Source organism: Epinephelus fuscoguttatus, linkage group LG4, assembly GCF_011397635.1.
Source record: "Epinephelus fuscoguttatus linkage group LG4, E.fuscoguttatus.final_Chr_v1".
Taxonomy (NCBI): Eukaryota; Metazoa; Chordata; class Actinopteri; order Perciformes; family Serranidae; genus Epinephelus; species Epinephelus fuscoguttatus.
The window spans coordinates 45,779,877-45,795,587 of record NC_064755.1 but is presented as its reverse complement, the minus strand read 5'-3'; the positions used below and the strand labels follow the sequence as shown (position 1 = coordinate 45,795,587).

General features: G+C 40.2%; 3 protein-coding genes and 1 long non-coding RNA gene across 8 annotated transcripts in view; 1 reads left to right on the top strand and 3 right to left on the bottom strand.

Moving 5' to 3' along the window:
- The window catches only part of LOC125887795 (zinc finger protein RFP-like), a 56,805-nt gene that overhangs the window by 6,707 nt on the left and 34,387 nt on the right, over window positions 1-15,711 (bottom strand). The window lies entirely within an intron of this gene.
- Window positions 3,805-6,604, bottom strand: LOC125887198 (E3 ubiquitin/ISG15 ligase TRIM25-like). Its single transcript, XM_049573850.1, has 2 exons — window positions 5,504-6,604; window positions 3,805-3,813 (listed from the first exon to the last, which is right to left on the bottom strand). The coding sequence occupies exons 1-2, from the start codon at window positions 6,602-6,604 to the stop codon at window positions 3,805-3,807; spliced, it is 1,110 nt and encodes a 369-aa protein (XP_049429807.1).
- Window positions 10,137-14,446, bottom strand: LOC125887793 (probable E3 ubiquitin-protein ligase TRIML1). 4 transcript variants are annotated; one of them, XM_049574860.1, is made up of 2 exons: window positions 14,334-14,446; window positions 10,137-13,196 (listed from the first exon to the last, which is right to left on the bottom strand). In XM_049574860.1, exon 2 carries the CDS (start codon window positions 13,185-13,187, stop codon window positions 11,514-11,516), a length of 1,674 nt encoding a protein of 557 aa, XP_049430817.1. In that variant the 5' UTR covers window positions 13,188-13,196; window positions 14,334-14,446; the 3' UTR covers window positions 10,137-11,513. The 4 variants fall into 4 exon arrangements, with proteins under 4 accessions (XP_049430817.1, XP_049430819.1, XP_049430818.1 ...); XM_049574862.1 differs by lacking the exon at window positions 14,334-14,446 and adding an exon at window positions 14,050-14,269; XM_049574861.1 differs by lacking the exon at window positions 14,334-14,446 and adding an exon at window positions 14,054-14,269.
- LOC125887803 (uncharacterized) overlaps window positions 12,870-15,711 on the top strand; it is a 32,560-nt gene continuing 29,718 nt past the window's right edge. The window contains exon 1 of the long non-coding RNA XR_007449205.1: window positions 12,870-13,003. This is a non-coding gene — a long non-coding RNA (uncharacterized LOC125887803). The remainder of the gene's footprint in view (window positions 13,004-15,711) is intronic.

Sequence of the window (15,711 nt, the reverse complement as noted above, 5' to 3'; positions counted from 1 at the left end):
CCCTCTCCCTTCTCATAAATAACGAACAGTAAAATGCAGCTGGTTGTGATCTATATGTTTAACAGGCCTGCAGTGACACCTTAGTGGACAGAAATGGGAGCTGCACTAAACCAGATGGACAGTTTATTGTTGTGTGTTCATGAAAACAATGTAAATATAAGATTACAATATTTTACTTGTGCACGTGAGACACTCCAGGTCAAAACCTTTTTAATGCATCCGTCAATTTTGATATTTTGGGCTATTTTGCTTCTATAATGTTTTTTTTTTTTCGAGACTAATGAAAAGAAACGTCAAAATTACATACTCAAATTTAGGTATTTATTTTAGTTTGAATGTTTGCTCTTGAATTTTATACAGAAGATGCACATTTAATTAGATAATGTATTATTTGCATATTTAACTATCTGTTCAAATTTTAACCGTAGTGTCTTATTTTTGTCTAAAGATTTTTTTTTCCCCTCAAAATTACTATTTTTTCTTATTCTATTATTTTAAATTTAAACATTTGAAGGTTAAAATTGTAACAGATAAATATCACCATGAAACTTTCTCATAAAGTTAGGGCACCACATTAAGACAATTTTTGTATGAGCGCACAAGTTTTCAGAAATTTAGTTTAAATATGCAAATGCAGCATTATCTAATTTTGCATACAATTCCAGAACAAAAGTACAAACTAAAATAAATACCTAAATATGAGGGTTAATTACGACTAACTGTGCATTCACACCACGCTTTTGGTGTGAATGCACAGTAAAGACGACAGCAGCATTATAAATCTGTATCTGTTACGGTGTGAGTCAAAATACAACTAGGCAGGTGGACCCAAAAGCAGACTTAACACAGCGGGGCAGAGTTCAAACATTGATTTAATAACAAAATAAAAAGTAACAGGCACAGGCTTACTTCAAAGCACAAAAGGTCCAGAAAACAAGGTGGAAATCCAAACAGCAAACACGAAGGAGTCCAAAAACACTGGAAAAAACACTGGAAAGGCTCAGGAACTCACACCCAAAAACAACACATGAACTGACAAAGACACAGAGAAACACAGGGACTAAATAGACAAACTAATCAGACACAGGTGGGTCAGCAAACAGGTGAACAGAATCAGTGATCAAAAAAGAGCGGGAAAAAGACAAAGACAGGAAGTAAAGACAACAAAGACACACAAGGGGAAACAAGACTACAAAATAAAACAGGAAGTGCCCAACAGAAACTCAAACCAGACGAAACCAGAGCGGTATGGTGGCCGTTAAGATGTTACCTGACGGAGCCCGTCGGCCTCCAAACTGGGAGCGCTTGCTGTAATAAAGGCGCGTCCCGATGTGAAAAATACGCAGAGAACCTTGAGGAAACTTTATTTTGTATCCGGCACGGTAACAAAAACAAGCGCACCACAAGGAAGCCGAGGAACTGGTAGAACTGTTTTAGGAACGTTAGCATACAGTTAGCATGGACTTCACAGATGATATTCACAACTTTAGTTAATGTTTTTTAAAAACTGTCGTGATAGTTTTGATCGATGAAACCTTACGGACTAGAGGAATATAAATAATGGCGGAATGAACACATATTCAGACTCTGACAGCTTCAAAGGTTAGGACACGTCTCCTGATTAGCATGCTAGTAAATCTGAATGAATCATACTTTGGTTGTCATGGTTACCATACAATGAACCGAACCAACGATGTGCAGCATCTCCACATTAACACAAGTTTGACGTTTAATATCTATATTTTGTTGCAACATTAGCTCGAGCAGGTGTTTCGGATTTACTTCCGACCATGTTAACTGTCAGCTGAATGCGTCTGCTCTGTGGTTGTCATGGTGACAACAGCTGTTTTCCACCCGGAAGAGAAAACGCGCCGCTGTCCTCGTGACTGCCTCTTTGTTCAAGTTTTCACTACAATGTCAAACAAAGTCAACCTGATTTGTCTCTGGACTCTTGTTTGAGGAAACCAGTCACACATTAACACTCAGTCTCATTTTGAATACGACCTGTTGTGACAGAATGTTGAAAACTAAGAGAGAAAGTTGCTTTTCCTGTAAATTTAACTCATATCTGTAATACACTTTATAAATAGGCCTACACAGTTTCGTCTTTGGCACCTGTTTAAATCAACATAGTATGCCATGTTAAAGAACTATTCCACCCTTTGAAATGTGAAAAAGAGAACATCTTCACGGGATTTGAACTCACTCCATTATGGGAAAATAAGTGACAACCACAGATGTATTTGGTTTAATCTGGAAAGTACGCTTAACAACCCTTTTTGAGGTACGTACTTCAATTTTTTTAATGATTAAGTTGTGTATTTTGAATGTAAATGAGGTGCCAGTGTGCAAATAGATATATCAAAATAGAGCTTGTTTATCGAAGAAGTTTATTAAAAATGTCATTCACATGTATGAAAATAAATGTCCTGACTCAGCAACAGGATCAGTCATGATTAAAAGTTAATTAATGGCATGTTCTGTGTTCTTCTAAACAGCAGGCCGCATACTGTACACACTGATGGAGTGAAACTAACAGTGAAATCGTTCTTTGTCTTTGCTTAATAATTGTAAATAATAAATTCAATAGATGCAGTTTTGTTGTTTGTACACTAGGGCTGCAACAATTAGGTGACTAATCAATGACTAATTAACTATTACAATAATCGGTGACTATTTCAGTAGTCGACTAATCGGTTTGAGTCTTTCTGCATAGAAGAGTACTATAAAAGTTACTCCTATTGCAGCTTCTTATGTTCAAATATTGGCAGCTTTACACACTCTCCCATGGCAGTGAACTAAAACCCTTTGGCCTGAGTACGAACCAAGACATTAGACATAATTTTGGGGTTTGGGAGAGACAGATAAAGCGATTTGTTGATTAATCAAAGAAATAATCGACAGATTAGTCGACAATTAAAATAATCGTTAGTTGCAGCCCTATTGTACACTAGGTGGTACACTAGAGCAAGAAAACGGCGGGAATATAGGTAAGGTGCAGGTGAAGAGCAGCAGGTGTGTGAAGGGGTGGCAGCATGAAGAGTTTGTAGCATGTTGAAACTGGAATTGATGAGTGGAAACTAAGACACTGAACTGCTGAATGGACACTAACCTGTGAGTAACAACTGAGATGACTTATGGACAGACAATGTTTTAACCGTGTGAAGGTGAGCACATGTGAAAATAAATGGGTCACCGCACTCAAAGAAATCTGAAGAATTCAACATTGGTTTATTGTTGTTGCTCAGAACACGTATCCGAAAAGTTCTCCCCATTCGCCACTCAGACGCCTTAAATGTAAGGCTTTTTTATTGAAAGACTCTAAACATATGTGACATAATGGCCATCTTCAGGAAGTGTTTATTTTCATCAGAAATTCAGACAGATCAGTGGTTTTTTTTGTTTTTTTTTGTTGTTTTTTTTACATTTATAAGATCATAAACATTTAAAAGGACAGACAATTAGAATGAACATCATTATAGTTGAGTAGATGTGCAAAAACATACTGTACATCAAGTCCCTTGGGTCAAGATAAATACAATAAAATGTACGTGGTGATTTCCTACCTCTGCCAATGTGCCATTCTGACTGTAAGCATTTCAGTTTGTATCTGTTTCATACACTCCACAGTCTGTGATCCATCATAATCTCTCTGCACTTCGCTGCTGTTCTTCAGTGTTATGCCCCTTTTCTCTACCTGCAACAGAGCACCGAAGATAATCACAGCCATGCTGATATTCAGTACAACAGCACGATCTCAAGTTTGGTATTTAATGATTAAAGTGATATTTAATCATTAAAGGCTCAGAACACCTGTAAAGCGGAGTGATACATGCAGAGTTTAAGTCTCAGTGCTGTTATACTGTATATCAGCACCCATAGAATGACTCCTATCCAATCAAATTGCTTGGTCGACAGTATGATATGCGCTGACATCAAAATATTTTTATTGGTCTTTTATGTATTCTTGACAGTAGGGCTGCCCCTGACTAAGAATTTTCCTAGTCGACCAATAGTCGTTACTTAGAGACATTAGTCGACTAGTCGCCGCATGTTTACAATATTAATTTAATGATTAAATGATATATTTTGGTGGTTTGAGTTGAAGGTGTGAGAAAGAATAGTATCAGTAACATTGTTAACACTGTGCTACATTACAGAGAAATACAAACCGTACTAATGAACCTTCATTAATATAGGCCTATATTTTATCTCCAAGTGCACGTCACACACTGAGCGAGCCGCCTGTTAATGACGCTGTGGGCTAATGGGCATGTAGCTACTTCCATGTTTCAGATGATACGTCATGTTTGTAGTCGACCAATGAAGATGAGTTTACATATCACCTTGGGTTCGTCCTTCACCTTCTCAAAATGATCCCACACTTTGGATTTCCTGCCCGACATGTTATTAACTAGCCTGTGGAATAACCGCAGGTACCAGCCCTGGAGATTAACCTGACTCCTGTCTGACTGCTGAGCGTGGACACTTCCTGTTGAAAGGACAGACCCTTTCAAATTAAATTCCGACATTGGCCAGTCATATATTTTTTGATATGACAAGGTGCAGCTCCTAATAGTTTCACATTTATGTTTTTTGTTTTTTCTTTTCTGCGACCAACGCCGACTAATGACCTCTCTGGCTGACTTGGCTGACTAATAGGGGGCAGCCCTACTTGACAGTGGAATGAGCAACTATAAACCTATGTAAAGGCTTAGTCATGAAAAAATATATATATACAGTGAAACTGCCGGAATCTTAAAAAAATACCATGATACAAATTTTTGGTCGTATCACACAGCACTAGATTAGAAAATGAAAAGTTTTGACTTTGGAGCCCAGCCATTTAAGGCGTGGTTCATTTTTTGGAGTATATTGTTTTGCGATGATCAAACAGTTTTGAAGAAAGGTAATGCAATTTTTAGAATAAATTAAACTACATTAAATAATATCAATCACTGCGGTAAATTAGGTTTGTTGACAGGAGAGATGATCAGAGGGGCAGAGGATTTTACCATTTGTTTCTTTTATCAAAAAATGGACTGTAGAATGGGTAGAGTTTCTCAGGGAAATGGCAGCCAGTAAAGGAGTAGATAAGAGCTGCAGCATCAACATCATAAAAAGAGACCAGACCCTCCTCATAATCTACAAACACCCCCACCTTCTTGGGCCGAGACTTCAGAGGGAGATGGACTGAAGGCTCAGTGGCAGCGTAGTACTCATGGTTATCTCTCAAACATATTGTCCAGCAACCATTTTGAGGAGCTGGTATGAAATTTCTCTTCCTGTTGATCGACTCTCTGACCACTCCCAAATCCCATTCAGTATTCCCTTTAACTTTAACCTCGTAATAAAACTTTCCTGAAGAGAAACTCTGCTTTGCTAAGACATTAACACATGGAGAAAATCTCTCTGGGTTGTGTGGGACATTATTCCACATATCGTGTTTTAATTGCTCTGCTATACGGTGCCAGGGATTTGTTATGTAAGATTCAAGTGTCACATCCACTGCAAACTGCTGGATCCTCTTCAGCTCACCCTCAATCAATTTCTTCATCTCTTCATGAAGCGTCTCCTCCAGCTGACTCACAGCTTTCACTACGGTCCCCTCATGTGAAGGTGGATGGAAGTTGACTTCTGTCCAGTCCTTGGTGGGTGGAGCAGTGTTCAGGGACATGAAGCTTTGGAGGAGGTAGAGGTGGTCTTCAGAGCGTGAGAGCTGCTCCACCTCAGTGCTTCTCTTCTTCAGCTCAGAGATTTCCTGTTCCAGCTCTTTGATGAAGCCTTCAGCCTGTTTCTCTGTCTTTCTCTGCTTCTCTTTGATCATGTCGATGAGCTTGGCCTGGCTTCTCTCAACAGACTCCTTCAGAGCGGTGAAGACCTGAACACCATCTGCTATCTCTCTGTCTGCACCTCTCTGACTGAGCTTCACTGAGAGTTTGATCTCCTGAATCTTCAGTCGCCTCTTCTGGATCATCTGCTGAATTTCAGCCTCTGTCTTCCCCAGCTCGGCCTTCTTTCCTTCATATTCTTCTCTCAGAGGAACAACATCATGTGTCTTGTGGTCTAAAACAGTGCAGAGCATGCAGACACACATCTGGTCGGCCTTACAGAACAGCTCCAGCAGTTTATTGTGCTTCAGACACATCCTGCCTTCCAGGTTCTCCACAGGGTCGATCAGCTGATGTCTTTTCAGGCCTGATCTTGTCAGATGAGGCTCCAGGTGAGTCTCACAGTAGGATTCCAGACACACCAGGCAGGACTTCAGCGCCTTCAGTTTGGTTCCAGTGCAGACGTCACAGGGAACTTCTCCTGGTTTGGAAACTTGTTGCTCTGAGCTGCTGCTGCTGGCTTTCTGTTGAGCTGACTGTCTGAACTGAGCAGCCATCTCAGAGATGAAGGTGTTGACCTGCAGCTCAGGTCTGGTGCTGAAAAGCTTTTTACAGTTTGGACACTGACACGGGATATTAGTATCCCAGTGTTGAGTGATGCAGGTTTTACAGAAGTTGTGTCCACATGGTGTGCTGACTGGATCAGTGAACACATCCAGACAGATGGAGCACAGAAACTGATCTTCAGTCAGCAGACAGTTGGCAGCAGACATATCGACACTCTGAGGACAAAGTGTGAAAAAACAAACTGTAATTACACATCTTTAGTTACTTCAATAAAGATCAGTGCCCCTCTCTCTCTGAATAAGAACAAACTCAGATCAAATAGTGAAACAAGGCAGTGCTGATCAAAACTAAGATTCTGTCACTATGTTGCTTATTTCTCACCTAAAATGTTTTCAGAATTATATTTTAGCTCACAGTTTAACTGTAACACGAGACTGTTTGTTACTGGCTGGCTGCTGTATTGTTTTAGGACAGGCAACTCAAATTGCATCACCCACAAGTGGGAGCGTTTATTGGTTCGATGCAGCACAGTGCATTCTGGTAGTCGTAGGTTTGCTACCTCTGAAGTAAAAGCAAATACCACAGTCCTTTTCTTTTGTTTTCTCTGGTCATACAGCACCAGTATCAAAAGTATTTATGTTTTTCTGCTACATAGACAGTCTAGTATTACAAAAAGACTGTCTTTCCAGCAGTGAAACACTTTTTTAAACAATTAAGACATCACCATAAGTATTAATCAAAGACAATAAGCCAAATCCATGCTTGGCAAATGAGTTTTTAGTTACTGTATTTATGATGATGACAACAATTTCCTGATTTATGGTGAGACATGCAAAATGGCTGCCACGCCACAGCAACGCCATTTGACAACAATTCAGTTTTCAGCAGAAATCATCATCAAGGTCTTGAGGCTTTTCAAAGCAATTTTGATGTGGATCTAGTAAACATACAAGGAGAAGTCAATGACAACATAAAACATGTAATTTCCTGTTGCCAGTAGGGGGCACTATAACTACAACTAATTACTGGCATATGAATATGTTAACAGCAGGACTATGATCAAACCTGTGAAGTTTTGGGTGGATTGGAAGATGTATGGTGGAGTTACAAACCACTTCCTGTTTCATGGTGAAACATGGAAGTTTGACGCCTCGACACGGTCACACGGTTTGATTAAAACTCAAACTCTGAGTAACTTTTCATGTCAAAGGTCTTTAGATGGCACAGACAAAGTTTGAAGTCAATTGCATCAAATCTGTACACTGGAAATCCAGAGTTCTCGCGAGAGCACAGTTTGAATTTGCTCAGCGAGTCACTCTGGCAATCAGTAATGATGCTCTTTACCTATGCCCATGAAACCGAGCTGCACCAATCACATCGGTGTATCTGATATAGGCGGGCCAGAGGCGAGCTAAACAGATGACGACAGCGCTGCGACGACGAAGTCCAGAATCAGTCAGTAAACATTGCAAGATGGCTACGGATGAACACCAGTTGTTTGAAACGGCTTTGGCCGCTACAATGAACGAGTTAGACTTGGCTTTTTCTCTAAAAGAGGAGCAGAAGACGGCGCTCAAGTCTTTCCTTTGCAAGAAGTACGTTTTTGCTGTTTTGCCGACCAGAGACGGCAAGAGTCTAATCTACCAGTTAGCTCCGCTGGTAGCTAAGCATATACGTCACCCTGTGTATTGTTCTGATTGGTCGTAGTGTTATCCAATTGCGTGCAGTGATATTTTCAAATGCATGCTTGGTGCCGCCCCTCGAGTTGGGCCATTTACATTACTCATGGCCAGACCCTAAATCTTTCTAGATTTGGGTCTGGATTTCCAGTCTATCAAATCTGTAGGAGGAGTTTGTTAAAGTACGACCTCTGGAAATGGGCAAAAATGCAAAAGAATTGCACAGTAAATTCAAAATGGCCGACATTCTGTTGGCACACGAACAGACACAGTGACTGAAATAACAGTAATTACATTAAAAATAGGACAAGAATAACCTGATGACATGACACATGGCGTGAAAGACGACCCGTGATGATTGATGTGGACCATTGTGTTGTCTGTCATGTCTGTCGGCCAAGTCATGGCATTTCATGACTCGCCTACTGTGACATAGTGACTGTCGGAACAAACAGAAATGGCATATAGTTTGAACTAGGCATGAAAAAACAGGGTTTAAAGTTCAAGACTGTTACCAAAGGCTGTAACAGTTAAATTAGTTGTAAAACTTAAACTTTATACCTTAATAGACAATAAAAGACAGTCACGCTGAATCAGACACTGCACGATCCAAAGGGCATCAAGCCTGGACTAGTTTATCTAGTGTTTCTTTTTTCGTTGGTTAGTGTTGGATTCAGCCCCTGCCTCATGTATATATATGGTAAAACAATCTTATTTACTAAGCATCAAAATTCATTTTTCAAGTACAGGAAAGACATGTGGGAAACAGTCTGTGAATTTGCTCAAGCTGTGGCTGTATTCTGTCTGACTTAAGTTATCAGGAATTCAGCCACTGTGGTTTGGGTTTTTCCTCTGTTATGGCAAAAATGACAGTTTGGTTTTTAACAATAATACATTATGACATAATCTTCTCTATGTGGCAGAACGGATGTAAAACAAAAAGTCAGATTATGGTTTTAACTAAACTCTCACATAGCATTTAGTTGGTGCCTCTTGTCTCTGTAGGTCAGTGAACTCACCAGTTTGTTGTTGAAGAAAACCTGCTGGATTCAGTTGAATGTTTCTGTAGAGAGAAACAGAGAGACTCGTCTGGACTGCAGCTCTGTTGTCACTCACACTGACTTTTAACCTTATTGGAGGTAATGTGTTGTAGCTCACTTCCTTCACTGTGGCTCCACCTCTCATTGGAGCTCTGTGAGTGAGGTTTTATTGCCTCTGGGAAATATCTTGACAAAGCTTTTAAACTGGATGAGTTTTTGCTTTTTGTTTTTTCTTTTTTTTTCTACAGTGGAATTTTACAGCAGCCAAAACAACAACCGCAAACAGATAATATAACAAAAGAGGTCAGTGCAAGATATTCAGTAACATCCTGTATCTTTTGATCAGTAGGCTGCAGTTTGTTATAAACTCCACAGGAGGTCTGGGATGAATCTATTGCAGTGTGTAAATAGTAAACCTGTGTTAATGTTTGATATTTTTACTGTGAATATTGTGGCTGAAATCAGGTCCTTTCAATATAAAGGCTCGATAATTAAGACATTCAAATCCTGCCTGTTGCTGTAGACCTACAGGTTAAAATGCTCAGCTTTACAGCAGAAATAAACATGTTTACAGCCTGGTGCAAAAAACAGTTTTGGTCTCTATAGCTAATTTTTCCATTTATGACAACTGTACAAGGGCTGAATTTTTATATAACTCACCCCTATACATTTTACTATGGCTTAAAGCTACTTAAGGACGGCCACCTTGAGTGACAGGCCATTTGCCGATAGTGTCCTCAGCCTAGTTTTTTTTTCTTGGCGTCAGCATCTTTTTTTCGGTTGTTCCCAGTGTCCCAGTAGGGAGGGTGGGTGTGTTGGTGGATAGGTCCAACATTCACCAACATTTTCTCGAAAGACTTCAGTAGTTAGTGACAGCATGCAACACTTCTTATTTCAACAATGGTTAGACATTACAATGTTTGGAATTCTCATTACAAAGTCTCCCTCAAAAACAAGGTTTTAATCTCAAGGGAATTCCTGATCAAATGAAGATTAGATAAACTTTTATGAGTGCATTGTTTTGTTTATTAACAGTCTTGAAGGCAGGTATTGCACTTATTAGAATAAACGTAACTATAATATCAATCAGTGTCATACAATTCATACGTTTAAATCACAGTTTGCATTGTGATGCACCAAAGTAAGCATTTACAAAGCAAAACTCAGAATCTATCTATGAATTGCAAACATTCACACATGTCCATATTTGCTTAGAAAAGCCCTCAAATGAAGATATTTTAACTCAAAAACATGACATTATTGTGACACACGAGTAGGGTCGGAGCGATATATCTGTTTCAGAGTACACTGTGGTATGAGAACTGACAATTATCATATTTTTTGATTTAGAAAAAATGCAACTGGATGGAGAATCTGACCTTTAGCTATTTTCAAAAGGGAGACTTTTTACATGTACTTCCTGGTTTCAAGTTTCATTCATAGCGATAAACAAAAAAACATCCTTCTGTTTTTATTCCTTTGAAGGTCATGGTCACTGATTATAATAAAATAGTGTAATAACATTTATCGTCAAATGGCAATATTTTCTGAGACAGTTATTGTTCTGTGAAAATTTCATACCATTGAAACTCTACGAGTAAAGCATTGAATAGAATACCATAAGGTGGCATCAGAAATCAAATCATTTTTTTATTTCCAAATTCTCAAAAATGTTTTCAGTGATCATTGATGTATTTTGATAGATAGAGAGACAGACAGATAGATAGCAGAAGTACTTTGTCTGTTAACTTAGGTTCAAATGCAGGGTGGGGGGTTCGAAACCCAAGGTAGGGAGTCCTTCATTGCGGAGTTTGCGTGTTCTCCCTCTGTCAGTGTGGGTTTTCTCCAGCTTCCTCCCACAGTCCAGAGACATGCAGGTTAACTGGTGACTCAAAAGTGCCGGTTGGTGTTGTTTATCTCTATGTGTCAACCTTGTGATAGTCTGGTGTACCCTGCATCTCGGCCTGTGTCAGCTGGGATAGGCTCCAGTCCCCCACGAGCCATTACAGGATAAGCAATTACGGAAAATGAATGAATAATCCGTCTCTCACAGAATCAAACACAAGTTACTTTTATCTCTTAAACAAAACATGCTTCAGCAGTCAACCTGTCTGTATCCATCTGCGGTAGTTTTATATTTCTACACACACATTTACCAGGAAAACAAGCCACCGATGTGTGCTGCTGGGACAGGGAGATCCAAGCAGCACGAAAAGCTGCCAGGGCCAGAAGAAAAAAAAGCTGCTGCCCACGGACAGTTAGTGACATCTAGGTGAAATCGGTTCCGTGTCCTATTTTCGGCTCTGTTATCTCTTGGACATTGGAGATTCACTCTTGTAAATTTCTGACCAGCCACCACTTTTCGTGTATATTTATTTTTATTAGAATGTACAAAACTAGGGCAGCTTCCACACTAGGCCACGTCGGTAGATCTGCCTCTGGACAGGAGAGATGATCAGAGGGGCGGAGTTTTTACCACCATTGTTGTTACAAGGACAAAAGACTGGGTAGAGTTTCTCAGTGAAGGAGCAGCCAGTAAAGGAGTAGATAAGAGCTGCAGTATCAACATCATAAAAGGAGACCAGACCCTCTTCATAATCCACAAACACCCCCACCTTCTCAGGCCGAGACTTCAGAGAGAGACTGACTGAAGGGTCAGCAAGAGCTTCGTACTCTTTTTCATTTCTCAACCATATCGTCCAGTAACCATTCTGAGGGCTCAGTTTGATCTGTCCCTTCCTGTTGATCGACTCTCTGGCCACTCCTAAATCCCAGTCAGTCTTCCCTTTAACCTGAACCTCATAATAAAATCTTCCTGAAGAGAAACTCTGCTTTGCTAAGACATCAACACAAATATCAAATCTCTCTGGATTGTTTGGGAGATTCTTTACTACATCACCACAGTTTACTTGCTTCTTATCATCAGACAGGATGAGGTTGGGATGTGCTGTATCAGGATTGAGTGTCACATCCACTGTATACTGCAGAACCCTCTTCAATTCAGATTCAAAAAGCCTTTTCATCTGTTCACTGAGCGTCTCCTCCAGCTGATTCAAAGCTCTGACAACAGTTCCCTCATAGGAAAGTGGACGGATGCTGATTTCTGTCCAGTCCTTGTTAGGTGTAACAGTTTTTAAAGAGGGTAAGCTTTGGAGGAGGTGGAGGTGGTCTTCAGAGCGTGAGAGCTGCTTCACCTCAGTGCTTCTCTTCTTCAGCTCAGAGATTTCCTGTTCCAGCTCTTTGATGAAGCCTTCAGCCTGTTTCTCTGTCTTTCTCTGCTTCTCTTTGATCATGTCGATGAGCTCGGCCTGGCTTCTCTCAACAGACTCCTTCAGAGCGGTGAAGACCTGAACACCATCTGCTATCTCTCTGTCTGCACCTCTCTGACTGAGCTTCACTGAGAGTTTGATCTCCTGAATCTTCAGTCGCCTCTTCTGGATCATCTGCTGAATTTCAGCCTCTGTCTTCCCCAGCTCGGCCTTCTTTCCTTCATATTCTTCTCTCAGAGGAACAACATCATGTGTCTTGTGGTCTGAATAGGTGCAGAGCACGCAGACACACATCTGGTCGGTCTTACAGAACAGCTCCAGCAGTTTATCATGCTTCAGACACATCCTGCCTTCCAGGTTCTCCACAGGGTCGATCAGCTGATGTCTTTTCAGGCCTGATCTTGTCAGATGAGGCTCCAGGTGAGTCTCACAGTAGGAGACCAGACACATCAGGCAGGACTTCAGGGCCTTCAGTTTGGTTCCAGTGCAGACGTCACAGGGAACTTCTCCTGGTTTGGAAACTTGTTGCTCTGAGCTGCTGCTGCTGGCTTTCTGTTGAGCTGACTGTCTGAACTGAGCAGCCATCTCAGAGATGAAAGTGTTGACCTGCAGCTCAGGTCTGGTGTAGAGAAGCTTCTTACAGTTTGGACACTGATAGGGGACATTAGTATCCCAGTGTTGAGTGATGCAGGTTTTACAGAAGTTGTGTCCACATGGTATGGTGACTGGATCAGTGAACACATCCAGACAGATGGAGCACAGGAACTGATCTTCAGTCAGCAGACAGCTGGCAGCAGCCATATCTACACTCTGAGGACAAAAGTAAAAGTGTGACGAAGCAAAACGATTAAAAATTTTAGATTAGTCATAAAAAAATAAACTCCATCAACAGGAACACCAGGAATTAGGTTTAGATTATTTTGTTACTCAGCACTAAAGTAAAAGTTTCATTTAAAAGCATGAAATTAGGAATATGGAACATCCTGTCTGAGTTGAGGTGCAGTTTTTTTAGGGCTGGGCGGTATGACCTAAAATTCATATCACGGTATAAATCGAATCCCTTCACGGTAACGGTATATATCGCGATATAAATTTAAGTGTAAAAGTTATAATAGAAGTGTTTCTGAATGGGTTTTGTAGTCCCTCAGCAAAGCTAAATTGATAAAAAAAACCATCAACAAAAGCAAAGCTATAATGTATTTTTTAGAGCATTTATTGTGCAGAATGCAGATCTCAAAACTCAAAATTAAAACCCAGCACTCTATGGTGCAAAATGTCCCCTGGGATCTACATCAAAAGGTAATTTCCTTCTTTTAGTAAAATCCTAAATGACTGAGTTGTGTTTTTCCCACCTGGACCTTTATGCTCTGCCATTTCTCCTCTAATCATCAGCTGTAACCTGTGACAGGCTGCTATGATACCACAACTATCACACATTCACATATGGAGTTTTGTGGAGCCCCTAGTGTCACATAGGTTTACATTACCAAAGGTTTATGACAAACTTTCGTGCCGAAAACCAACTCCCGTGTGCGCGCGGCGAGAGAGGAGAGGGAGAGACGCTGTGCTGCTGCCAGAGGAGACACTGAATGAGTTCCCTCTGAGCCGTAAGTCGTTAAAAGAGTCTGAGAAGTGCAGGGCTGTTCATAAAACATTAACTCACTCACTCACAAGTTCTCCAGCAACACATGTTGCACGTGCTATGCAAAATCACGGACGTGAACCAGCTCCTCTTGCTCCGCTGTCTCTGTGCTCGCAGCCATTTTCACACTGAGGCAGGTGCGATGACGTCATCGACGATCGGACGGTAGAGCACAAATCTCTCAAAATTTATATCATTTCTACCGTCTACCGCATATACTGTGCAGCCCTAAGTTTTTTTTGTTGATTTTCTTAAAAACATGAATGAACTTGAACAAAACATTAAATATTTTAAGCTGTACTCACTGGTGTTTGGCAGAGTTACTGATGTGTTGCTGAGAAAGACCTGATTTAATCAGCTTTTTTGTTTAGACAGAATCGGAGCGTCTTGTCTGACAGCAGGTCTGCTGTTCACATGAATGCCAAGTTTCATTTGGGGGATGTGACATTTAAACTGTTTTTCCAGTCTTGCTCCTCCTCTTTCTGCTCTGCAGGTGAGGTTTTGTTGCCTTTCAGGTTTGACCTGATAGTGACGCACTTTTGGCACAAGCCTTTTGACTTAGTTTTGTTTATGTTATGTTGGAATCTATAGTATGCTGTTACCGTCAGACAAAAAAAAGACTAAAGAGGTGAACACATGCATGAACATCCTGTAGTGGATCAGTGGGCTGCAACACGCTCTATACAGTCTCCTCAAGCCCAAAACAATCCTAACATCATTTCAGTGTTAAACTTTATAACCTTTTTACATCACATGTAACCCACAGCACACAATTACTCAACAAGTAATAACAAATGTAGAGATGATTTACATCACTAAATATACAATGAAGATTTTGGCTGCATTTTAATTGTGTAAAGTTTATTTAATCCGCGGGGTGACAGCTGACAGAGAGGCTGATTTTACGCTCTGATCCCAACACTGCAGTTCATATAAGAGACATATAACATGAGACACCTGTGTGGTCTGAGCCGCATGGCATAGGTAGTATAGGGGAATGCTAAGGGTGCTGTCATCCATAGGGGGCGCCACAAATAAGGGAAGAAAAAATAAATAAAAATGGTCATCTCTTACTATTTTTTACTAATACTATTACTATTTATCATTATTATAATTATTTTGAAATACTTCATAAGGCCACAACAACAACATAACTGCATGGCAAAGGGTTCCTGCATTTTTTTTCTTAAAAAGAACGTATTTTGTGTCTATAGAATAATCCCCCAAACAGCTGTCAGTACTAAACAAAAATATTCAGTTGCAACAGTATTTTATTTTATCACTTGATATTAAAGTATTTTCTTACAATTGCATCCCACGTGCTCTTTCTGTCTCCTCAAATAAAACACTTAAAGTGATCCCTGTTCTTTACACAGCCTACACTGTGATATTTAGTCCCATATAGAGTACTGATTATCCAGATATGGTAATCTTGAAGTCTTTGTCTTGATCAGGGTAATCTTTGAAAAACCCACACAAAAGTGAGATGGATCAGCTGATCCACAGCAAAATATGGGATTTCCAAATCTGCATCATCCTGATCCAGATTAAGTTTCTGAACAGCTGTGCACCTGTTTGTTAACAGTTTGTATGTAACAAAGAGGGTGAGGAGGATCTGTTTATCGTCATCCTTTATGTATACAATATAACAGAGCATCTCATAAAGTAAAAGTGGAGGTCATT